General features: G+C 40.4%; 1 protein-coding gene across 5 annotated transcripts in view; it reads right to left on the bottom strand.

Annotated features, from left to right (window-relative positions):
• The window catches only part of LOC117289016 (hyalin-like), a 42,299-nt gene that overhangs the window by 6,827 nt on the left and 9,229 nt on the right, over positions 1-26,243 (bottom strand). The window contains exons 8-36 of one of the 5 annotated variants that reach the window (XM_033769915.1): positions 25,568-25,822; positions 24,693-24,944; positions 22,584-22,838; positions 21,908-22,162; positions 21,032-21,283; positions 20,595-20,849; positions 19,718-19,969; positions 18,922-19,176; positions 18,245-18,499; positions 17,388-17,639; positions 16,591-16,845; positions 15,735-15,986; positions 14,760-15,014; positions 14,165-14,416; positions 13,658-13,771; positions 13,412-13,534; positions 12,616-12,738; positions 12,053-12,193; positions 9,806-9,928; positions 8,814-8,939; positions 7,866-8,000; positions 6,889-7,047; positions 6,005-6,160; positions 5,075-5,194; positions 4,232-4,477; positions 3,751-4,023; positions 2,111-2,368; positions 785-1,051; positions 295-546 (exon numbers count right to left, since the gene is read on the bottom strand). In XM_033769915.1, the coding sequence (XP_033625806.1) occupies positions 295-546; positions 785-1,051; positions 2,111-2,368; positions 3,751-4,023; positions 4,232-4,477; positions 5,075-5,194; positions 6,005-6,160; positions 6,889-7,047; positions 7,866-8,000; positions 8,814-8,939; positions 9,806-9,928; positions 12,053-12,193; positions 12,616-12,738; positions 13,412-13,534; positions 13,658-13,771; positions 14,165-14,416; positions 14,760-15,014; positions 15,735-15,986; positions 16,591-16,845; positions 17,388-17,639; positions 18,245-18,499; positions 18,922-19,176; positions 19,718-19,969; positions 20,595-20,849; positions 21,032-21,283; positions 21,908-22,162; positions 22,584-22,838; positions 24,693-24,944; positions 25,568-25,822 (6,168 nt within the window). The remainder of the gene's footprint in view (positions 1-294; positions 547-784; positions 1,052-2,110; positions 2,369-3,750; positions 4,024-4,231; positions 4,478-5,074; positions 5,195-6,004; positions 6,161-6,888; positions 7,048-7,865; positions 8,001-8,813; positions 8,940-9,805; positions 9,929-12,052; positions 12,194-12,615; positions 12,739-13,411; positions 13,535-13,657; positions 13,772-14,164; positions 14,417-14,759; positions 15,015-15,734; positions 15,987-16,590; positions 16,846-17,387; positions 17,640-18,244; positions 18,500-18,921; positions 19,177-19,717; positions 19,970-20,594; positions 20,850-21,031; positions 21,284-21,907; positions 22,163-22,583; positions 22,839-24,692; positions 24,945-25,567; positions 25,823-26,243) is intronic. The other 4 variants (XM_033769916.1, XM_033769917.1, XM_033769918.1 and 1 more) reach the window with 4 other exon arrangements.

Genomic DNA, 26,243 nt, shown 5'->3' with positions numbered 1-26,243 from the left:
ATGGTAAGACTGCACACGGTTTCTAGCTGTCTGCCAAAACACAAAGGTTTTGCTTGGCAGTATGCGGTATGAAGCAGAGGTCACATCGTCTACATTGTATACAGAAGTTATTTGTCCAGTCCCAGCGTTCCTTACTAGAGTATACACTGTAACTACTGTATATAATTTTTTATGAAAACCCTAATTCATAGAGTTTCACAATAATATAGGTGCAAATATTACAATAAAGCTTTTAAGCCGTGGCCAAATCAAGTTGTCTTTGGTCAATAATGAGATTATCAAAGAGCTTCTTACCAACTACGCTTATTGAAAAAGTGCATGTAGCCTCGTTTCCAGATCCATCTCGAGCCACATAGGAAGCTGTCACAGAGCCAACACCCATAGTATGTGGAGAGCCAACGCTACCGGACACCACGGGTGGTACGCCAGAGTTGTCCACTGCTGTGGGCGTTGGGAAGTCAATGCTGGCAGTAGCAGATGGACCGTTGACGTAGGAGACGATGTTGTTAGGGCAATTGGTGAAGACTGGATCAGTAGTATCACCGGCTGCGAATGACAAATGGAAAGGTTAAGTTTTAGAACGATACTTAATGGAATGTTATCTCCATAAAATATTTAGATTTTATGTTTTCTTCCATTGAGCTGTGTACAAATTGTGCCTGCAGGAAGTCTAGGCTCTGTGGCTCTTTTGTAAACATGCGGTGTCACAGGTCACATCCTCTATTGATTCACTACTATTATTAGTTATTGATTACTGCTACTGTAACCAGGCAATCGGACCTACCCTCAGCAACGGTCACGATAAAGTTGCAGTTGGCTTCATTTCCAGTTGAATCCCTGAAGATGTAGTTGACTACGGTGGGGCCAAGTGGGAAGGCTGTGTTGGGGGCATGGGACCTGGCAACTGTTGGTGTCAAACCGTCGCCATCGGTGGCCGTTGGCTCAACCCAGTTGACGGTGGCAGATGTTGTGCCGGAAGCTACAGGGATGATAGTGTCTGATGGACAGTTGCTGATGACTGGTGGGGTCATATCAGTTGGGGTTGTTCCAGCTAGAATATACAAGAGATCGTAAAACCGTTTCCTAGGTGTTAAACTGCGTTCATACATTGTTCAAAATCTCCTCTAATTCACAGAGCAGTCTCTTAGTTTCATCTTTTTGACCGTATAGAATAACCCTTTGGCCATCTTGTAGGGCAGGCAGTATGCGCATTTAAAGGCATAGGACACTACTGGTAATTACTCAAAATAATTATTGACATAAAACCTTACTTGGTAACGAGTAATGGAGAGGTTGATAGAATCAAACATTGTGAGATGCGGCTCCCTCTGAAGTAACTAAGTTTTCGCAACTACAAATTTTTACAAGTTTGTTACTTCATGGATATGTTGAGATACACCAAGTGAGAAGACTGGTCTTTGACAGTAACCAATAGTGTCCGGTGTTTTACACGCATACATCAATGAAGAACGCAGCGTTCCCGACTTGTTTTGCTCTTTTTTACATGATGCACAGAAAACATTGTCAAAAACTTCGTTGTAAAATGTAGAAAGATGTAGTTAGGTGGTAAAACTATTGAGGACTAAGAGTGCGTGAATAACGCGTTTGCGCCGACCGTACCACGAAGAACAAAGGGACATGCTTCAATGGTTTGGAGAGGTATTTACATGTGCTGAGGCATGGGCTTATTTGCATTTCTATGAATGGAGGAACTTTCCATTTTACTTAAAGGGTGGTTCAGACCGGATTAAATGGAACATAATACAACGCGAGTCTCTCCTCCTACGGCTTAATATAATTCCAATTACATGTATGTATATGTCAGGTAAGTACCTTAAAGACAGTGTACACTATTGGTAGTTCAAAACTTGAGGTCTCGAAATCAAATTCGTGGAAAATTATTGCTTTCTTCAAAACTAGGTTACTTCAGAGGGAGCCGTTTGTCACAAAGTTTTATACCATGAAGCTCTCCCCATTACTCGTTACAAGGTAAGGTTTTATGCCAATAATTATTTTGAGTAATTACCAATAGTGTCCACTGCCTTTAACATAGGTTGAAATTATTTGTAATAAAAAGAAAATTAAAAAATGTAACAGCTTTTCAACTTACGTTGGACTGCAACAGTGAATGTACATGAGTCAAAGTTGCCAGTGTTGTCATAGAAAATATAGGTGACCCTGGTGACAGAGTTGACGGGAAACGAAGCTGGAGGCACATGGGACTGAGCCAACCCGGGTGTTTGCCCGCTGTCGTCCACAGCGGTTGGCTCAGCCCAGGACACAGAGGCAGATCCAGTGTTAGTGTTAACGACTTGATTTTCAGGGCAGTTAGAGATGACTGGTGCTGTCCTGTCTGGCATATTTGGGCCTGTTTTAAAAAATAAAAAAAAATTTAAAAAAAATGACATAAGTTTTAATTGCCTTGATTTTAAGGAAAAAAATACAACTTTTTTAAAGCGCCCTTAACTATGACTAATACTTGGAAACTGGAAATATTGCTTTTGTTAATGTACGCTTTTTTTCAAGCATTACTTAAATTATCAAATATAAAAGGAATGTAATTAAGAGCACATTTAACAGAGATTTGCACACTAACAACAATAGTCGATTAACACAAAATATAAAATAATGAGCTTGACGCTCTGTTTTCTCCTTATTTAAAAGTGGGGTGCACACTATAGAGGAAGTCGTTTTCACAGTTTGACTGGAATACCACATTCAGAACATTGGGAATAATGTCAGGGTCAAATTTCTTAGAGAGTTGAAGCATTTAACACAATATTCAATAAGACGTTTATTCCATTACTCTTTTGGGAAAACAGTACAATATCAACATTTATCAGTAATTAATAAGGTAACAAAATTGTTATATTACTATTAAAACAAAATAGTTAACAACTAGGAAATTACTGTATTTAGGAGAGGAGTGAGACCACGAGGCTGTTAGAGTAAGCCAAGGCTTGTAGAAAACAGCCTTGTACTCAGACAGACAAACAAACAGCGAAGACAGACAAGACGAACAATACGCACATACATAGTATACTTAATCATATTAGGCATTTATAAAGCGCCACTACATCAAGAACGCAGCGCATTAGATTGGGTATAAACAATGTTTGATACACTTCTTGAATTTGCATAGAGAGTCAGATTCCCTGATTGGAAGTGTCGTGGCCGAGCGGTTAAGATCACCGAATTCAAACTCTGGTGTTTCTGATCAGCAGAGTGTGGGTTCGAATCCCCAGCCGTGACACTTGTGTCCTTAAGCAAGACACTTGACCATTGCTTCGTCCTTCGGATGGGACGTAAAGCCGTTGGTCCCATGTGTTGTGTAATGCATGTGAAAGAACCCAGTGCACTTATCGAAAAGAGAAGGGGTTCGCCCCGGTGTTTCTGGCTGTGGCTGCTTAATGCGCCGTAGCACCTTGTAAACCCTTATAAGGTGCTAACTAATTGGGTCTCAAATTTCATCACTGCAATAACCTATCTTTCTGAAAGTTTGTATATACTCAGCGCCTTGAGTACCTTGTTTGGTAGATACGTGCGCTATATAAGACTTTGATATTATTGATATTATTGAGATGGTGAGTGCATTCCAGGTGTGGGGAGCAAGATGGAAGGTGCGACTTGATGCAGACTTAAGACAATACATAATGCAGACTACAATATACTTTGAATTAAAGAACCAGGCTAATTGGCAGTTTCCCTTTGTGAATTACCACTTGAAAGATTAAAAAAGGGGAAACTTACTGTTGATCATGACGACGAATTTGCACTCTGCAGAGTTGCCAGCGGCATCACTGATGGTGTATGTGACGTCAGTTACGCCAAGGGGGAAAAAGGCTCCTGGAGTGTGGCTGCGAACAACGGTCAATGGGAGGCTATCATCTGTGGCAGTTGGCTCTACCCATATGGCTTCGGTGCCGCTGCTACCGCTGGGTGCGGTCGCCGATGCACCCATGGGGCAGTTGGAAATGACCGGTGGAGTGTTGTCTGATGGACCTGGGGTGACTGGTACATTATCTGTAGAAAAAAAAGATAGTTTGGTAAAAACAAAATCCCTTCAATATGTTAACAATTAACCTTTCTTAAGTTTCTTGCTCAAGGACACAAGTGCCACAACCTGGACTCAAACCCACCAATTGATGACTTTACCACTTGATGCTTTTAAACACTCGGCCATAAAAAAACTTCAACCTAGTCCTCCCAAAAAACAAACAAAAAAACTTACTGGAGACAGTGACGAAGAAGACACAGCGGGCGTAGTTCTGACTCAGATCTGAGAAGACGTAAGTCACGGGAGTGGCGCCCACAGGGAACTGCTGGCCAGGCTGATGGGAAGCAAAGGTCTGGAAGACCACTCCTGACTCGTCAGTAGCTGTAGGTGCAGTCCAGGTCACAGTGGAGAATGACTGGGTTCCGGCATTGGTGAAGATAGACGCGGGGCAACCGGAAATGACTGGTGCAGTTGTGTCGCCTGTTTGCAAGATAAAACATGACGATCGATAAAAAGTGGATGGGAAAACTTCTCAACAATTTATGAAGATGCAAAGATTTTTTGTGAAAATTGGATTATACGAGTACAAGTTAAAAGACCCTTTGTACAAAAATTAATTACCAAAGTCTAAATGAGATCAACTCTTTAAGAAAGGTTGTGACCCTGAAGAGAAAAATGTTATTAAAAAAATGAACTTGAGCAAGTTTCCAGAAATTAAAGAAAGGAATTATTAAAAAAATAAAAGCAGTTTTGCTCTGTGTTGGGAGTGGGGGTTTTCTTCTGTAGAACCCTTGCGCATACTCACATGTGCCTATCCTGGGGGTCATTTTTGGTGTCAAAATTGTATACAAACATGCACAAAAAAGAGTTGACCCCCGCGCACCAAGAATGACACGCATTGTTCGGAGGTGTGTTCTGTATTGTGTAAGAAATCAATAGCTCCCCATGCATAACGCGAAACACTATACATACGCAGAGGTCAAGCACATGTTTTTTACGCACAGAGAACAGCTACTGTGAAATGATCTGCCTCCATTGTTGAGAGTGTGACGTCATGTGCAATGGGTCTCTACTCACCGATACGGCTGTCACAGGTTGTTCCTCCAAATCCAGTTAGACATTCACACATGAAATAGGTGTTGAAGGACGCACAGTTAGCTCCGTTGCGGCAAGGGTTGCTGGCACAAGGGTCAACACCTACCATAGAAAAAAGAAGCAAGTATTGCATTGTTTCCATTCTCACATTTGTATTAGATTCCAAGTAAACTTGCACTTCTGATCAAGCATCTTTACAAAACTACCATAGTACTCATTAATAGTAAAAGGTTTAACTGCATTTTAGCCATGAGAAAATATGAACAAAATGGACCAACTTGACAGGGTTTTGAAAGCTCACCCAACATGACACAACTAGCCAAGGTGACACCACAACGGTTGTGGGTGTCCATTGAATAATGTATTTTATCCCCCGAGTAACACAATGAATTAACACATACATGTAACACACTGCTAGGGTTGAAACGTCGGACAATTCACTATTTTTGCCCATAAATTATTTTTCATTAAAGCCATTGGACACTTTCGCGTAAACAGTATTGTCCAAGGTCCACACTTCGTGTATCACAACTTATATATAAAATAACAAACCTGTGAAAATGTAGGTTCAATCGGTCATCGGCGTGTCATGACATGTGTTTTGAATAAATATGTAATTCTCGATATCGAAAATTGATAATTGTTTTAAAAAAAATTCAAAAAGTAAAGCATTTCATGGGATAATTTCAAGAGAAATCTTTCACCATTACCTTTTGTAGATATGTGAACTTTTTGTTTTGTCTGTTCCGGAAGTGTATAATGGCTTTAATACCGCAGCTCCTTTTGGTTTGTAAGCAGTTTGAAACGGCTAATTCTATGATCTCCAAACTAAGTTATTACTACAATTATATCAAATCCCACACATATTTTCCTTTCCTGCCCCACTTTACAAGGATATGATGACCAACTTACTTTCGGTCTGGCAGTTGTGTCCGCTGTAGCCAACTGGACAAGCACAGAAGTAGTCGACGTCTTGGTCAATGCTGTGGAAGGTGTTGGAGCAAACAGCCCCCTGTCTGCAGGGAGGTCTCTCAGCCTTGTTGCAGATGTCCAACGCTGGAGAATCTCCTGTGAAACCAAAGTCACAAGAAGTTGAAACAGTTAAGTTTGTATCACAATAAAGCGTGGTCACACTTGGGACCCAATCATCAGATTGGCAGTGGACACTATTGGTAATTGTCAAAGACAAGCCTTCATAGTTGGTGTATAACAACATATGCATAAAAGAACAAACCTGTGAAAATTAGTGCTCAATCAGTCAACGAACTTGCAAGATAGTAATGAAAGAAAAAACGCCATTGTCACACGAAGTTGTGTGCGTTTAGATGGTTGATTTCGAGACCTCAAGTTCTAAATCTGACGTCTCGAAATCAAATTCGTGGAAAATTACTTCATTCTCGAAAACTATGGCACTTCAGAGGGAGCCGTTTCTCACAATGTTTTATACCACTGCCTTTAAGTGCATATTATCTTTCAGGGGTTAGTGACAAGAGGCCAACCGAAACACTTATTGGACCTTAAAGACCTTGAATGTATGTTAATTTGTAAATGTTTGTTGCCATCACAGTAGCACCACCCTACTTACACCCATCTTCATCAAACCAGACTAGTGGAGGGTTGGGACCCGTCCTAATTCCTAAGATTAGTCTTAAGTTAAGAAGAGTTTTGTGAAATCGACGGCAGCACATTCTTGTTGGAAGATAGAGATTTGTTGTTGTGTTTACTTGAGCATTTAATACAAGAACAAAATATAGAAAAAAGGTGTAGGTATCCTCTGAATATAATGTATAACCTACCGGTTTGGATGTTGCAGTTGGATCCAGTGAATCCAGAGGCACAGACGCACGAGTACTGGGGAATGCTGTTAGTCCCTGTGTTGCTGTTGTAACTGTTGTAGCAGTTGGCTCCGTTGTTGCACGGGGTGTTCTGGCACAGATCCATCTGGGGCTGTTGGGCTACAAATCAACAATAGTAGGATAATGCTTACTTGACAGTTTTTTTTGTAGTGATAAATAAGTTTATCTTCAAGTACGCGCTAATCTTCCAATCAGATTGGCAGAATGGAGTGGTGATAAAAGCCTATATTGCACGGCTAATATCACTACCATGTTCTATGTCACGCGCCAAGTTTGCTTGAAGATAAATACGTTATCACACGCGCGCTCGTGGAAATACGGAAAATATAGCGCGTGTGCGTCCCATATCCAACTCGGCCTTCGGCCTCGTTGGATATGAGACGCAGAAGTGCTATATTTTTCCGTATTCCACTCGCGCTTGTGTGATAACTTATAGAATCAATGTGTGGTGAAGAGATTTTCAACTAGTGGTTTAAACCCAACGAGGCCTTGTTCTTGACAATTTTACCGAGACGAAGTCGAGGTAAATTATCAAGAACCAGGCCTCGGCGGGTTTAAACCACTAGTTGAAAACCGATTCAACACACTTTGATTCCCATTCATAAATACCTTTTCGGTCCATCCTTCACTCTGAAAATTCCAACACCTTGATCAACTTGGACAATATCATGAAGACCTTGTCAACTGTGACACCAAATTGCCTTATTTGGACAAAGGGCAATTATTTTAGAAACAATGCTTGGAGGCATCCTAGATTTTTTCAATATAACACTCCTACATTAAAGTTTAGAGCTTCACTAGTGGCAGCGGTGAAACACATGGTAAAATAAAGTATGAAATGGGGGAAGGTTCCGACAATCAAATTACACGAATATATGTGTGCAGTATATACATGTAAAGTAATTAAAGGTACTTACCTTTTGGTGTGAGACAGTTAGGTCCAACATAATTAGGTGCACACATGCAGATGTAGTTGCTCGAATCAACTGTCAGACAAGTAGCTCCATTCTTACAGGGGAAGCTGTTGCAGGGGTTGGGGTTTGCAACAACCGCTGGGAAAAAAGAGAAGAGAAAAACGATTATCATTTCCACTGGGCCCTGATTTTACAGAGAGCTTAGATCGATTAAACTATGTATCAACCTTATTTTCTATCGAGGGTTATGTCATAAAATAAATCAATATTAACAATATTTTGTTTGAATGAGAAATTGCCTCACATCGCAAGGCTGGACGACCACTTCAACCGATTTTGGCTATCGATTCAAATCGACAGCCTGATGATGCCACATATATACTCCTGGAGCTGGAACAGGGTAACCCTCTTCACAGGTTGTAAGGATGAAGGAATGGGTATCATCCACTAGCGGCCTGGCTGATCCATCCCAACTATTTACAAAGCACCTGTGGTAATTATGGCTACAAGCACATTCGGTGTCATGAGCGGGATTAGACTTGACACTGCTACCGACAACAGCACAGCCTGGGTTTGGTTACAGGCATGCAACTGCCCGTTGAAAAAAAAAAAAAAAGGAAACATTTTCGAGGGCACAACGCACGTGCGGAGCGAGGCAGCCGAAACACCTAGGGACATGAGACCCACAATGGTACCCTAGACAATGTTGAGGTTCATTATGCTCTAAGGCGCATTGTTAGCATGTACTAGGCTTATTTTACATTCTTTTAGTTGTACATTGTGGTTGCTTTTTTTATTTTAGCGCCGATCATTATTTTTTTTTATGGTATTCCGCGGAAAAGTTGCTTGCCTGTGATGAACTAGACTGCTCGGCAAGGGCAAACATTAGAATGTTTGTCCTTTCTCCATTGATGGTAAGTCTGAATCTGTACAAAAAAAACATGTACTTACGTGATTCACAGTTCAAGCCGATGTGCGTGTCGGGACAGGCACATGTGTGTGCCCCACAGGATCCTTGGACTGTACTGCAGACGCCATTATTCAAGCAAGGGTTGTTGTCACAAGGGTTTGGTACAGCTGATAAAAAGAATCGGTCATGAATTTTACAAACCTATTGAAATCAACAACTTCTCACAAAAATTTTAATACTAAATAGGTGGTTCTTATTAAATGAATTTTACAATAATTTATCAGTACGTTTTACATTAGTGCCCCCTGGTCATTGGGCTAATAACATCCCTTTAAAGGCAATGAACACTATTGGTAATTACTCAGAAATGTTATTAGCATAAAACGTTACTTGGTTACGAGTAGTGAGGAGCGGTTGATAGTATAAAACATTGTGAGAAACAGCTCCCTCTTAAGTAACGTAGTTCTTGAGAAAGAAGTAATTTTCCACGAATTTGATTTTGAGATTTTGAGGTCCTGACACCAAGCATCTAAAAGCACACAACCCCTGTGTGACAAGGGTTATCTTTCTTTCACTCTATCTTGCTACTTCGACGACCAATTGACCTCCAATTTTTACAAGTTTGTTATTGTATGCGTACGCTGAGATACACCAAGCGACAAATACCAATAGTGTCCTGTGTCTTTAATCCCTCGCAGGTACCCAATTATACCCCTTGGTGAAAAAAACCGTTATAGTGAAGTGTATTAATCAAGAACATGGGGGATTTGAACCCTCATCCCAATGACAAAAATCAACAACTTGAAGTTGATGCTGTAAATCGCTTGGCAGTGGTCACCTCCTAAACTAAGCATGCTAGAGAGAAGCAGTTTGTACCGGACTCATCCTGGCTTATCCCTGCATCAAAATTTAAAGGTTTTAAGACAACTTCCACCCTTCTTCAAACCTGAAATGATCAGTAAGTAGGGACTAGGTAAATACATAGGACTTAAAAATTTAAACAAAGACAACAGATACTTTCAAAAGTTCTTACAGATTTCGCAGTTGAAGCCCGAGAAGCATGGTGGACACTCGCAGGAGTAAGAGGTGCAGGAGCCTGATGTGGCTGAGCAGACACCGCCGTTTACGCATGGATTGGGGTTGCAGGCATCACGCTCTGTGGTAACAAAAAAATAACAGTTTCTTAGATTTAGACACAGAACTGACACATCCTACGGACCCCCCCCCCCCCCCACCCACAAGCCACTCAAGATGTATGCTCTGTACCCCCACTGCATGGCCGGCACAAACAAGGTCGTCGGCCGCCAACTGTAACCCCGAGTTGATCGGAAGATCAGTCTCCCCGGATTTTTTGCTCTTCCCGCTTGAGATTCGGAGAATAGCACAAGACATGAGAGAATGGGAAAAGCTTGTGTCCGCCTGCTGTGTAGCCGACTGATGATGATGAGCCGACTGATGATGATTATGATGACCGACACTTGAAAACCTCAAAACGGTAATTTCTAACAATTATTACTAAGAATTTCAATATAGTACTTTAGCAGATTCTACAATAATAATATTAATAATAACAATTTCAATAGGAGACTTTCCAACGCTAGGTGGCAGCAGACATACCGGGTAAATTTCCATTGTTTACGTAGTTCTGAACATGCGCATAATTCTGAGAACAATGGATTTACCCGGTAAGTCTGCTGCACTCTATCGTCCCAGAAAGTCTCCAATTGGGCCAATCCATCTAGATCATGGCACTCAGCCACGAGAGGCAATGAAAAAACAAATAAATTTGACGAGCAACAGGAAATGGGCAAGTTTTTAAGTTTTTTTTTTTTAATGACGAAACAGTGGCCTGTGCTCTGATGCGAGATGGTTTCGACCGGCCAATAATGTTCCAGTAATCTCTCTCAGCTCCTAGGAAGTACAGTCTGGGCCGACAGGGGGATTCAGAGGTTTATTTTCCATTCAAACATTTACAAACTCTAACCTTGCAGGTACCCATTTATGCAATTATACAGAACAGAGCATATTGCTTAAAGTCACATGGAAGTGGTATTTTTTCAAAATAAAGCTTATGTCACTAGTATATGTGTTTTGATGAGTGGAATGTGAATAAACAGTTAACTAAGGTTTTGAAAAATCAGTTCTTATGTTATTTACAAATTTAAGAGTAGACCCCCACCCGAGAGGGCGCTGTTCGTGATGTCAATCGAGGCAGACTTTGCCTGTAATGCGTAGAGTAAACACAATTGCAAAGTACATGTACGGACCAAGTCGTGAGTTTGTAAGTTTCAAAAAGAACATTGTTTTTTTTTTTCGGCAATGCCGACCAGGTGTATTGCTGCTGAATGCAGAAAAACACTTTTTGAAATGTACCAACTCACGACTTGGACGTACATGTACTTTGCACGTGTGTTTACTATACGCATTGCAGGCAAAGTCTGCCTCGATTGACGTCACAAAAGGGGTAGGCGGAGTCAGCCCCCCAAACAACTTTTATATATTTTTTAAACATATAAATCGTGACAAACAATTACTACAAAAATTGTTTTATTGTTCGTAAGCATATACTCTTATGTTTGAAAGAAAAAAAATTCTATTTCCATGTGACTTTAAGGACAAGTTGATATCAGATCATTTCTAGGTAAATTGAAGGCATTTTCTCCATTTATGAGTTATAAAGGTATACTATGTATGGATGTGAATTCTACATGTCCAATTTCTGCTTCTTTTTACACTTTCGTCTAATTTGTATGGCAAAATGGTACCTGCCCTTCTCATATTGTAGTTTTTTCTTATTTGGGCTGTTTGCCATGGAAGGGCAGACTAGTGGAAGTGTCGTGGTCGAGCAGTTAAGAGCACCGAATTCAAAATCTGGTGTTTCTGTTCAGCAGAGTGTGGGTTCGAATCCCCAGCCGTGACACTGTGTCCTTGAGCAAGACACTTAACCATTGCTTCGTCCTTCGGATGGGACGTAAAGCCGTTGGTCCCATGTGTTGTGTAACGCATGTAAAAGAACCCAGTGCACTTATCGTAAAGAGAAGGGGTTCGCCCCGGTGTTCCTGGTTGTGGCTGCTTAATGCACCGTAGCACCTTATAAACCCTTATAAGGTGCTAAATAATTAGGTCTTAGAATTCATCACTGCAATAACCTATCTTTCTGAAAGTTTGTATATACTCAGCGCCTTGAGTACCTTGTTTGGTAGATACGTGCGCTATATAAGACTTCGATATTATTATTATTATTATTATTAGAGCTCTATATTTTGGGTTTAAGACTTACGACTCTCGCAGAAAACACCGGTGAAGCAGTTTGTGCAGGAACACTTGTACTCAGAGCAGGCATAGGCAGTGTTGGGGTTTTGTGTTGAGGGCATGCAGACGGCTCCATTCTGGCAACTGCTGCTGTCACAGGCAGAGATGGCTGTAAAAACACAATAATAGTAATAATAACAATAACATTTCTGAACTATACTACTCACAACAACACACACACAAAACCACCGAATACTGTTACTTAAATTCAATAACTCTTGACGACTAACTCAACACTCTTGGAGCTGGAAATAAAACATTCGGCGCTTAGTCAAAAGAGGGAGATAACATGGTCGGCCAGGCCGCGGGACATTGTGGGATGAACCAGAGAGGGCACCGCTACATATAAATAAAAAACTCTAAGCGATTTAAACCCATCGGTAAAGGAAAAATGCATTAGTAGTGGCTCTAGGGGTAAGTTGAGTACAGGTTTTTCTATTGAAAGGGGGTAGATGTTGAGTTGTTGAAGCAGCATGCTTATTAAGGTCTCTTTGAAAGACGATGATCAGTTCAATTTTATGAATTACTTACGGATAGTACAGTAGCGTCCAGTGAAACATGGTGGGCACTGGCAGGTGTACTCAACACAGCCGTCAGCAGCGGGGGCACAGGCAGCGCCGTTAGCACACTGGTTGTTATCACAACTATTCACCACTGTAAAACGGAAAGACCAATCTATTAGCTCCCTGGTACGTGTATCAATAGTCTCGTCTCACTGAAGTTGCCTTTGTTGTACATGAGCCTTTAATCAACATCCAACATTCATGTTCAACTTTCCAATGGTCCACGCACGAATACCGCTAAGGTGATAGAGTATTCTCAGTAGCTGCACCAACCTGCTGGAACAAGCTCCCCCTTCACATCCGTGACTCATCCTTAATCAGCTCATTTAAGACTCGCTTAAAAAGACATCTTTTCAGAAAATGCTAAAGCGCTTTGAAACGCCTGTGGAAAGCGCTTTACAAATGTTTTTTATTACTATTATTATTATTATTACTTAAACTAATATATATTTGGTTTGCGGTAACAACATGTGTGTACATTTTGTTTTTTAGAGAACTGTCTTGCTTTATATTCTACCACCGCGGAGTTTCAGATTTCGGGAGACTTCTCAGTTCTGAAAAAAAACTGTTGGGTTTTATACTACTACCTGAGCAGAAGGTAGAAAACGACTATTTAATTGCGTTGTGCATTTAAAAACTTTTTACCAGTAAAATGTTTGTGTGAAGCGCCTTGGGCACCTTTTTAAGCACATTCTGCGCTATGTATAAGACCTTTTCATAATTTTTACTTAGCAAGTCTGGTATTCGTCTCCTATGGTACTTACAGGTCTGGCAAGACTGGCCAGTGTAACAGGCTGGGCACTGGCATTCGTACTGTGTACAGGAACCAGGCTGGGCAGCGCACACTGCTCCATTCTGGCAAGTGTTGCCTTGACAAGCGTCCCTCGCTGTGTAGGAAAGAAAAAAACAAATAAAGTCAATACTACTCACCATAATATAAATAACACTCAACAAGCTCACTGGGTTTTCTGTTTACGATCTCACATCAGTTACTTGGTTAGAATACGTACCAATTTCACAGTTATCTCCGGAGTAGCAATCTGGACAGATACAGCGGTAGGTGGTCAGAGTCTCTGGGACACAGGCAGCTCCGTTCAGACAGGGCTGTTCACCACAGGGGTTGGCTGTAGGAGAATAAATGACAATCGATAAATGTAGAAACTTGGGTATATGGACAAGAAAGCACTAGTGCTTTGAGATGACGATCAAACTCAAATATTATCAAACTAATCACACTTTATGTGTAAATTAAAAGTGCTCCTGTCAGACTGAGGACTGGTTTGGTACCAATAACGTTTTGGTACATTGGCAAGGCAAATAAAATGTCACATGTACCATTTGCATTTCTTTGTTGCTTAGCATATCTTAGTACATGTAGACAATTTAACAAGCAATAACTTTAACATGGTAGCTACTTATATAGCTCTATAATTGGGGCCAAGGCTATGAAACGTTATACAATCCTTTGAAATTTCCAAATACGCAAGAAGTGAAATCTGTTTGTTTATTCTACACACCTTCAACAATAGTAACCACAAAAGTACACAAGGCCGTGTTTCCTGCTTGATCCCCAAAGCGATACTCGACAGTGGTGGCTCCGGCAGCAAACAGATCCCCAGGGCTCTTGGTGTTGAAGAGGAGGTTGACATTTCCAGAGTTGTCGGCAGCGCTGGGTGCTGTGAAGCTGACAGGGACTGGGGCCATACCAGACACGACGGTGTATGTAATAGGCATCTGGCAGAAGAGAAGCATCGGAGACACCATGTCGGCTGCAAGGGAAGAGAATCAAGTTTGTGTTTAACATCGCATGACAAGATATCATTCATAAAAAATGTTTTCAGAGATGAAACAACTTTAATACAACCCTATTAACCCCCGTTTGGATCAGGCCCTGAGCGGAAATAAGGGTGCAACCCCTGTTTGGGGGAAACCCTCGTTTGGGGGCAACCCTAATTTTGATATAGAGCCCCCCCGCCCATGGGTGCAACCCCCGCAGAGTGTGCAACCCCAGTTTGGTACATGGTTTCACTGAAAAGAACTGGAAGTTCAAACAAACATTTTTGATTCAGAAACAACATTTGGTGACAATAAAACATACAGACGTCTAATTACCTTCTTCAATGACTCGTACAGTGAATGTGGTTGATGCAAAGTTGCCTTCTGCATCGGTGAAAGTGTATGTGACGAGGGTTGATGACCCAGTGGGGAAGAAGGTTCCAGGCTCATTGGTCTTGGTTGTAGAGAAGGATCCAGAATTGTCAGTGGCCGTGGGCTCGGTCCAATCGACAGTTGTCCCTGGAGACTGGAAGGGCACTGTCACTGTAACGTCATCGCTGGTTGCAGTGATGACAGGTCTGATGGCATCGGCTGCATAGAAATTATTTAAAAAAACACGTGGACATGTCAGTTTACTTCAACTTTACCTTTTCCAGAGTTGCCTCAACTTGTGAATGCCATATTTGGGATTTCAAAGATAACTTTCAGATGCTGATCTACAAACTAAAACTAAACGTAGGCTGTTTGTGAATAAATGTGGCTCGTCATGGCCTAGCAGTGAAGTTCTCGAGATTTAAACCCTGCTGTTTATGTACAGCAGAGTGTGGGTTAGACAGTCGTGACAACTGTGTACTTCAGCAAGGCACTTAACCATGATGCTTCGTCCTTCGGATTGTCCCGTGTGTTGTGTAATTGAACTATATAAAAGCCCATTTGAGAATGTAACGCACGTAAAAGAACCAAATGTTCTTATCAAAAAGAGAAGGGGTTCGGAACAGTGTTCCTGCTTTGGTTGGCAGCATTTTGCGCCACAGCACCTTGTAAGTCATTGTAATAGGAGTTGGTCTCGTAATTCAACGTAGTTTTATACCTTGCAGGAAAACATTGTGTGTTAAAGGGTGTATGTACTTTTTGTAGGACCAAAAACACTATGTCCACAGATTTACACTAAACTTACAGTTTGAAGATAATGATAGTAGAAAAGCTTCCCTTAAAATATTTTGTGTTGAGGTGCTTTAGTTTTGGGGAAATGAGTATTATTATTATTTATCTTTTAACATTTGACACCCTGGTTTGGAAATGCACACTTACGTAGAACAATCACGTTCACATTGAAGGATCGGGTGACAGAGTTTCCAGTGGGGTCGACGAAGTTGTATGTCACTGGGGTGGTGCCTGGTAAGAATGAACTTCCAGATGGCCTATCAGAGGATGGGGTGACTGTACCAGAGTTGTCAGTCACTGTTGGCTCGTCCCAAGTTACTGGTACACTTGTGGTTCCAAATGGTACAGTCCTGGTAATGTCTTCTGGAAAGACTGACACTACTGGTGGAATGCCATCAGCTGTGGATAAGAAAATTAAAGGCAGTGGACACTATTGGTAACTACTTACAGTCAATTATTATTATAAAACCTTTCTCGATTTCGAGTAATGGGGAGAGGTTGATAGTATAAGACATTGTAAGAAACAGCTCCTTTGAAGTGACGTAGTTTTCAAGAAAATGGTAATTTTCCACATTTTTTATTTCGAGACCTCAGATTTAGAATTTGAAGTCTCGAAATCAAGCATCTGAAAGCACACAACTTTGTGTCACCATGGTGCGACAAGGGTGTTTTTCTTTCATTAATATCTCGACCGATTGATTTCAATTTCACAGGTTTGTTATTTTATGCATATGTTGAAATACACCAAGTGAGAAGACTGGTCTTTGACAATAACCAATAGTGTCCAGTGTCTTTAAATGAATATCTGTAAGTCCTGATTGGGTGTGGATCTTTAAGTGTTGAAATTTCTGTGAGTTGTCCCAGTACTTCCCCAGCTAAACCTTACAACTATCACTTGGAATTTGACACACATAAAAAACAGAGTAACAGAAAGTATCAATGTTTGTGGAACATTTTTTGTTCTAATATGCGAGAACCAACTATATTCTTATTGGACACTTACGCAATTCAACAACTGTCACAGTGAATTGTCTTGTAACAGAGTTTCCAGTTGGATCAGTGAATGTGTATGTAACAGGTGTCGTCTGTCCAGTAGGGAAGGAGCTTCCAGGTTCAGCAGACTTTGATGGGAAAACTGTTCCAGAGTTGTCAAAAGCAGTTGGCTCCTCCCAGTTCACTGGTGTGCTTGGAGTTCCAAAAGGCACAGAGACGGTTATGTCATCTGGGAAGCTGACGATGAAGGGATCAGTTGAATCGGCTGGAGAAGAAAATGCAATGAGATCTAATTTTAGACGTTACTTCAAGATGCTTCATTAATGGCGAGGAATCAGTTGTTATGAACACCATTTTCATTATACAATTGTTGCACGCATCGACGGGGTCCATGGCGTTTTGTACACTCGTGCAACAATTGTTTTGTTATACCTTTGTATAATTGTTATTCCTCTTCTCACAGTTCTGTTGTCATCTTCGGACATTATTACAACGGAATATTCCTTATTTAATAAGCAGACGAACAAGAAACAATTCCCTCGAACCCGCGGTTGTTTTGTACACAGCGCAAAATCGACCAACGCTGGGAACGATCAAGGTGATGCACACCGGGTGTACATCACTTTTCATGTTACCCGGCCCGTCGAGCCATGTAACATGCGCTTTTTGTTGCGCGTCACATGATTGGTTCTCGACCAATCAAACTTCAGTTTGTTACCGAGGTATAACAAATACCATTGATAATCTTGCATGTTACGTAATAGCCTTTTTAACATTTGACATAATATTTTGGAAATGCACACTTACGTAGAACAATCACGTTCACATTGAAGGATCGGGTGACAGAATTTCCAGTGGGGTCGACGAAGTTGTATGTCACTGGGGTGGTGCCTGGTAAGAATGAACTTCCAGATGGCCTATCAGAGGATGGGGTGACTGTACCAGAGTTGTCAGTCACTGTTGGCTCGTCCCAAGTTACTGGTACACTTGTGGTTCCAAATGGTACAGTCCTGGTAATGTCTTCTGGAAAGACTGACACTACTGGTGGAATGCCATCAGCTGTGGATAAGAAAATTAAAGGCAGTGGACACTATTGGTAACTACTTACAATCAATTATTATCATAAAACCTTTCTTGTTTTCGAGTTATGGGGAGAGGTTAATAGTATAAGACATTGTAAGTAACAGCTCCTTTGAAGTGACGTAGTTTTCAAGAAAATGGTAATTTTCCACGTTTTTTATTTCGAGACCTCAGATTTAGAATTTGAAGTCTCGAAATCAAGCATCTGAAAGCACACAACTTTGTGTCACCATGGTGCGACAAGGGTGTTTTTCTTTCATTAATATCTCGACCGATTGATTTCAAATTTTCACAGGTTTGTTATTTTGTGCATATGTTGAAATACACCGAGTGAGAAGACTGGTCTTTGACAATAACCAATAGTGTCCAGTGTCTTTAAATGAATACCTGTAAGTCCTGATTGGGTGTGGATCTTTAAGTGTTGACATTTCTGTGAGTTAAATAATTCAACTCTCATATGGAATTTGACACCAAAAAATAAATCCAGAAAGTATCAATGTTTGTTGAACCTGTTCTTTTGTCTTTTTTTCAAATTTTGTTCCAATATGAACTTGATAATCTTTTTTTTTCCATTGGACACTTACGCAGTTCAACAACTGTCACAGTGAATTGTCTTGTTACAGAGTTTCCAGTTGGATCAGTAAATGTGTATGTAACAGGTGTCGTCTGCCCAGTAGGGAAGGAGCTTCCAGGTTCAGCAGACTTTGATGGGAAAACTGTTCCAGAGTTGTCAAAAGCAGTTGGCTCCTCCCAGTTCACTGGTGTGCTTTGAGTTCCAAAAGGCACAGAGACGGTTATGTCATCTGGGAAGCTGACGATGATGGGATCGATTCCATCAGCTACATAGGTAGTGGAGGCAAGGAAACAAGGTTTTTTATAAAACAAAAAAAGACAAATATAAGTATAGTTTAAAGTAAACAGATTAGGCTATATATTATGTTAATATGATAAACAAAACATGCTGTATCTCAACAAAATACTTGCGTAAGATGGAGGCATTAATTTTTTTCACAAGGCAAGGAGTTTTTAAAACCATTCACATCAAAGGAGAGGGGGCATTCGGTAAATAGCTTTTGTTTTCCTTTTTCAAGTATTATTTTTGATGCGTGGCTATATCATATCTGCCTACATTCACTAATCTAGTCAACAGCATACAGTAAAAGCTCTCACTGAACCTCGTTTATAAAGGAGTTCTGCATTTTAACCTATCTTGGATAAGGACTCCTAAAGCTAGATACTTTTGGCCATTCTTTAAACTTACGCAATTCAACAACTGTCACAGTGAATTGTCTTGTTACAGAGTTTCCAGTTGGATCAGTGAATGTGTATGTAACAGGAGTCGTCTGTCCAGTAGGGAAGGAGCTTCCAGGTTCAGCAGACTTTGTTGGGAAAACTGTTCCAGAGTTGTCAAAAGCAGTTGGCTCCTCCCAGTTCACTGGTGTGCTTGGAGTTCCAAAAGGCACAGAGACGGTTATGTCATCTGGGAAGCTGCTGATGAAGGGATCAGTTGAATCGGCTGGAGAAGAATATGCAATGAGATCTAATTTTAGACGTTACTTCAAGATGCTTCATTAATGGCGAGGAATCAGTTGTTATGAACACCATTTTCATTATACAATTGTTGCACGCATCGACGGGGTCCATGGCGTTTTGTACACTCGTGCAACAATTGTTTTGTTATACTTTTGTATAATTGTTATTCCTCTTCTCAAAGTTCTGTTGTCATCTTCAAACATTATTACGACGGACTATTCCTTATTTAATAAGCAGACAAACAAGAAACAATTCCCTCGAACCCGCGGTTGTTTTGTACACAGCGCAAAATCGACCAACGCTGGGAACGATCAAGGTGATGCACACCGGGTGTACATCACTTTTCATGTTACCCGACCCGTCGAGCCATGTAACATGCGTTTTTGTTGCGCGTCACATGATTGGTTCTCGACCAATCAAACTTCAGTTTGTTACCGAGGTATAACAATTACCATTGATAATCTTGCATGTTACGCAATAGCCTTTTTAACATTTGACATAATGGTTTGGAAATGCACACTTACGTAGAACAATCACGTTCACATTGAAGGATCGGGTGACAGAGTTTCCAGTGGGGTCGACGAAGTTGTATGTCACTGGGGTGGTGCCTGGTAAGAATGAACTTCCAGATGGCCTATCAGAGGATGGGGTGACTGTACCAGAGTTGTCAGTCACTGTTGGCTCGTCCCAAGTTACTGGTACACTTGTGGTTCCAAATGGTACAGTCCTGGTAATGTCTTCTGGAAAGACTGACACTACTGGTGGAATGCCATCAGCTGTGGATAAGAAAATTAAAGGCAGTGGACACTATTGGTAACTACTTACAGTCAATTATTATCATAAAACCTTTCTCGATTTCGAGTAATGGGGAGAGGTTGATAGTATAAGACATTGTAAGAAACAGCTCCTTTGAAGTGACGTAGTTTTCAAGAAAATGGTAATTTTCCACGTTTTTTATTTCGAGACCTCAGATTTAGCATTTGAAGTCTCGAAATCAAGCATCTGAAAGCACACAACTTTGTGTCACCATGGTGCGACAAGGGTGTTTTTCTTTCATTAATATCTCGACCGATTGATTTCAAATTTTCACAGGTTTGTTATTTTATGCATATGTTGAAATACACCGAGTGAGAAGACTGGTCTTTGACAATAACCAATAGTGTCCAGTGTCTTAAAATGAATATCTGTAAGTCCCGATTGGGTGTGGATCTTTAAGTGTTGAAATTTCTGTGAGTTGTCACCATAATCACTAAGCTAAATAATTCAACTCTCATATGGAATTTGACACAAAAAAATAAATCCAGAAAGTATCAATATTTGTTGAACCTGTTCTTTTGTCTTTTTTTCAAATTTTGTTCCAATATGAACTTGATAATCTTTTTTTTTCCATTGGACACTTACGCAGTTCAACGACTGTCACAGTGAATTGTCTTGTTACAGAGTTTCCAGTTGGATCAGTGAATGTGTATGTAACAGGTGTCGTCTGCCCAGTAGGGAAGGAGCTTCCAGGTTCAGCAGACTTTGTTGGGAAAACTGTTCCAGAGTTGTCAAAAGCAGTTGGCTCCTCCCAGTTCACTGGTGTGCTTTGAGTTCCAAAAGGCACAGAGACGGTTATGTCATCTGGGAAGCTGACGATGAAGGGATCGATTGAATCGGCTGGAGAAGAAAATGCAATGAGATTCAAGTTTAGATAGTTACTTCAACGTACTTCATTAATGATGAAAGATCAGTTGTTATGATCACCATTTGCAGATACATGTACCATTGATAATCTTTCATGTTTTTACTTGTTAAGTCTTTGTAACATTTGACACACTGGTTTGGAAATGCACACTTACGTAGAACAATCACGTTCACATTGAAGGATCGGGTGACAGAGTTTCCAGTGGGGTCGACGAAGTTGTATGTCACTGAGGTGGTGCCTGGTAAGAATGAACTTCCAGATGGCCTATCAGAGGATGGGGTGACTGTACCAGAGTTGTCAGTCACTGTTGGCTCGTCCCAAGTTACTGGTACACTTGTGGTTCCAAATGGTACAGTCCTGGTAATGTCTTCTGGAAAGACTGACACTACTGGTGGAATGCCATCAGCTGTGGATAAGAAAATTAAAGGCAGTGGACACTATTGGTAACTACTTACAATCAATTATTATCATAAAACCTTTCTTGTTTTCGAGTTATGGGGAGAGGTTAATAGTATAAGACATTGTAAGTAACAGCTCCTTTGAAGTGACGTAGTTTTCAAGAAAATGGTAATCTTCCACGTTTTTTACTTCGAGACCTCAGATTTAGAATTTGAAGTCTCAAAATCAAGCATCTGAAAGCACACAACTTTGTGTCACCATGGTGCGACAAGGGTGTTTTTCTTTCATTAATATCTCGACCGATTGATTTCAAATTTTCACAGGTTTGTTATTTTGTGCATATGTTGAAATACACCGAGTGAGAAGACTGGTCTTTGACCATAACCAATAGTGTCCAGTGTCTTTAAATGAATATCTGTAAGTCCTGATTGGGTGTGGATCTTTAAGTGTTGACATTTCTGTGAGTTGTCACCATAAACACTAAGCTAAATAATTCAACTCTCATATGGAATTTGACACAAAAAATAAATCCAGAAAGTATCAATATTTGTTGAACCTGTTCTTTTGTCCTTTTTTTTAAAAATTTTCCAATATGAACTTGATAATCTTTTTTTTTCCATTGGACACTTACGCAGTTCAACAACTGTCACAGTGAATTGTCTTGTTACAGAGTTTCCAGTTGGATCAGTGAATGTGTAAGCAACAGGTGTCGTCTGCCCAGTAGGGAAGGAGCTTCCAGGTTCAGCAGACTTTGATGGGAAAACTGTTCCAGAGTTGTCAAAAGCAGTTGGCTCATCCCAGTTCACTGGTGTGCTTTGAGTTCCAAAAGGCACAGAGACGGTTATGTCATCTGGGAAGCTGACGATGAAGGGATCGATTCCATCAGCTACATAGGTAGTGGAGGCAAGGAAACAAGGTTTTTTTTAAAACAAAAAAGACAAATATAAGTATAGTTGAAAGTGAACAGATTAGGCTATATATTATGTTAATATTATAAACAAAACATGCTGTATCTCAACAAAATACTTGCGTAAGATGGAGGCATTAATTTTTTTCACAAGGCAAGGAGTTTTTAAAACCATTCACATCAAAGGAGAGGGGGCATTCTGTAAATAGCTTTTGTTTTCCTTTTTCAAGTATTATTTTTGATGCGTGGCTATATCATATCTGCCTACATTCACTAATCTAGTCAACAGCATACAGTAAAAGCTCTCACTGAACCTTGTTTATAAAGGAGTTCTGCATTTTAACCTATCTTGGATAAGGACTCCTAAAGCTAGATACTTTTGGCCATTCTTTAAACTTACGCAATTCAACAACTGTCACAGTGAATTGTCTTGTTACAGAGTTTCCAGTTGGATCAGTGAATGTGTATGTAACAGGAGTCGTCTGTCCAGTAGGGAAGGAGCTTCCAGGTTCAGCAGACTTTGTTGGGAAAACTGTTCCAGAGTTGTCAAAAGCAGTTGGCTCCTCCCAGTTCACTGGTGTGCTTGGAGTTCCAAAAGGCACAGAGACGGTTATGTCATCTGGGAAGCTGCTGATGAAGGGATCAGTTGAATCGGCTGGAGAAGAAAATGCAATGAGATCTAATTTTAGACGTTACTTCAAGATGCTTCATTAATGGCGAGGAATCAGTTGTTATGAACACCATTTTCATTATACAATTGTTGCACGCATCGACGGGGTCCATGGCGTTTTGTACACTCGTGCAACAATTGTTTTGTTATACTTTTGTATAATTGTTATTCCTCTTCTCAAAGTTCTGTTGTCATCTTCAAACATTATTACGACGGACTATTCCTTATTTAATAAGCAGACAAACAAGAAACAATTCCCTCGAACCCGCGGTTGTTTTGTACACAGCGCAAAATCGACCAACGCTGGGAACGATCAAGGTGATGCACACCGGGTGTACATCACTTTTCATGTTACCCGGCCCGTCGAGCCATGTAACATGCGTTTTTGTTGCGCGTCACATGATTGGTTCTCGACCAATCAAACTTCAGTTTGTTACCGAGGTATAACAATTACCATTGATAATCTTGCATGTTACGCAATAGCCTTTTTAACATTTGACATAATGGTTTGGAAATGCACACTTACGTAGAACAATCACGTTCACATTGAAGGATCGGGTGACAGAGTTTCCAGTGGGGTCGACGAAGTTGTATGTCACTGGGGTGGTGCCTGGTAAGAATGAACTTCCAGATGGCCTATCAGAGGATGGGGTGACTGTACCAGAGTTGTCAGTCACTGTTGGCTCGTCCCAAGTTACTGGTACACTTGTGGTTCCAAATGGTACAGTCCTGGTAATGTCTTCTGGAAAGACTGACACTACTGGTGGAATGCCATCAGCTGTGGATAAGAAAATTAAAGGCAGTGGACACTATTGGTAACTACTTACAGTCAATTATTATCATAAAACCTTTCTCGATTTCGAGTAATGGGGAGAGGTTGATAGTATAAGACATTGTAAGAAACAGCTCCTTTGAAGTGACGTAGTTTTCAAGAAAATGGTAATTTTCCACGTTTTTTATTTCGAGACCTCAGATTTAGAATTTGAAGTCTCGAAATCAAGCATCTGAAAGCACACAACTTTGTGTCACCATGGTGCGACAAGGGTGTTTTTCTTTCATTAATATCTCGACCGATTGATTTCAAATTTTCACAGGTTTGTTATTTTATGCATATGTTGAAATACACCGAGTGAGAAGACTGGTCTTTGACAATAACCAATAGTGTCCAGTGTCTTAAAATGAATATCTGTAAGTCCCGATTGGGTGTGGATCTTTAAGTGTTGAAATTTCTGTGAGTTGTCACCATAATCACTAAGCTAAATAATTCAACTCTCATATGGAATTTGACACAAAAAAATAAATCCAGAAAGTATCAATATTTGTTGAACCTGTTCTTTCGTCTTTTTTTCAAATTTTGTTCCAATATGAACTTGATAATCTTTTTTTTTCCATTGGACACTTACGCAGTTCAACAACTGTCACAGTGAATTGTCTTGTTACAGAGTTTCCAGTTGGATCAGTGAATGTGTATGTAACAGGTGTCGTCTGCCCAGTAGGAAGGAGCTTCCAGGTTCAGCAGACTTTGATGGGATAACTGTTCCAGAGTTGTCAAAAGCAGTTGGCTCATCCCAGTTCACTGGTGTGCTTTGAGTTCCAAAAGGCACAGAGACGGTTATGTCATCTGGGAAGCTGACGATGAAGGGATCGATTGAATCGGCTGGAGAAGAAAATGCAATGAGATTCAAGTTTAGATAGTTACTTCAACGTACTTCATTAATGATGAAAGATCAGTTGTTATAATCACCATTTGCAGATACATGTACCATTGATAATCTTTCATGTTTTTACTTGTTAAGTCTTTGTAACATTTGACACACTGGTTTGGAAATGCACACTTACGTAGAACAATCACGTTCACATTGAAGGATCGGGTGACAGAGTTTCCAGTGGGGTCGACGAAGTTGTATGTCACTGAGGTGGTGCCTGGTAAGAATGAACTTCCAGATGGCCTATCAGAGGATGGGGTGACTGTACCAGAGTTGTCAGTCACTGTTGGCTCGTCCCAAGTTACTGGTACACTTGTGGTTCCAAATGGTACAGTCCTGGTAATGTCTTCTGGAAAGACTGACACTAGTGGTGGAATGCCATCAGCTGTGGATAAGAAAATTAAAGGCAGTGGACACTATTGGTAACTACTTACAATCAATTATTATCATAAAACCTTTCTTGATTTCGAGTAATGGGAAAGGTTGATAGTATAAGACATTGTAAGTAACAGCTGCTTTGAAGTGATGTAGTTTTCAAGAAAATTGTAATTTTCCACGTTTTTTATTTCGAGACCTCAGATTTAGAATTTGAAGTCTCAAAATCAAGCATCTGAAAGCACACAACTTTGTGTCACCATGGTGCGACAAGGGTGTTTTTCTTTCATGAATATCCCGACCGATTGATTTCAAATTTTCACAGGTTTATTATTTTATGCATATGTTGAAATACACCGAGTGAGAAGACTGGTCTTTGACAATAACCAATAATGTCCAGTGTCTTTAAATGAATATCTGTAAGTCCTGATTGGGTGTGGATCTTTAAGTGTTGACATTTCTGTGAGTTGTCACCATAATCACTAAGCTAAATAATTCAACTCTCATGTGGAATTTGACACAAAAAAATAAATCCAGAAAGTATCAATATTTGTTGAACCTGTTCTTTTGTCTTTTTTCAAATTTTGTTCCAATATGAACTTGATAATCTTTTTTTTTCCATTGGACACTTACGCAGTTCAACAACTGTCACAGTGAATTGTCTTGTTACAGAGTTTCCAGTTGGATCAGTGAATGTGTATGTAACAGGTGTCGTCTGCCCAGTAGGGAAGGAGCTTCCAGGTTCAGCAGACTTTGATGGGAAAACTGTTCCAGAGTTGTCAAAAGCAGTTGGCTCATCCCAGTTCACTGGTGTGCTTTGAGTTCCAAAAGGCACAGAGACGGTTATGTCATCTGGGAAGCTGACGATGAAGGGATCGATTCCATCAGCTACATAGGTAGTGGAGGCAAGGAAACAAGGTTTTTTTTTAAACAAAAAAGACAAATATAAGTATAGTTGAAAGTAAACAGATTAGGCTATATATTATGTTAATATGATAAACAAAACATGCTTTATCTCAACAAAATACTTGCGTAAGATGGAGGCATTAATTTTTTTCACAAGGCAAGGAGTTTTTAAAACCATTCACATCAAAGGAGAGGGGGCATTCTGTAAATAGCTTTTGTTTTCCTTTTTCAAGTATTATTTTTGATGCGTGGCTATATCATATCTGCCTACATTCACTAATCTAGTCAACAGCATACAGTAAAAGCTCTCACTGAACCTTGTTTATAAAGGAGTTCTGCATTTTAACCTATCTTGGATAAGGACTCCTAAAGCTAGATACTTTTGGCCATTCTTTAAACTTAC

Source organism: Asterias rubens, chromosome 4, assembly GCF_902459465.1.
Source record: "Asterias rubens chromosome 4, eAstRub1.3, whole genome shotgun sequence".
Taxonomy (NCBI): domain Eukaryota; kingdom Metazoa; phylum Echinodermata; class Asteroidea; order Forcipulatida; family Asteriidae; genus Asterias; species Asterias rubens.
This window is presented reverse-complemented; position numbering and strand designations above follow the sequence as displayed.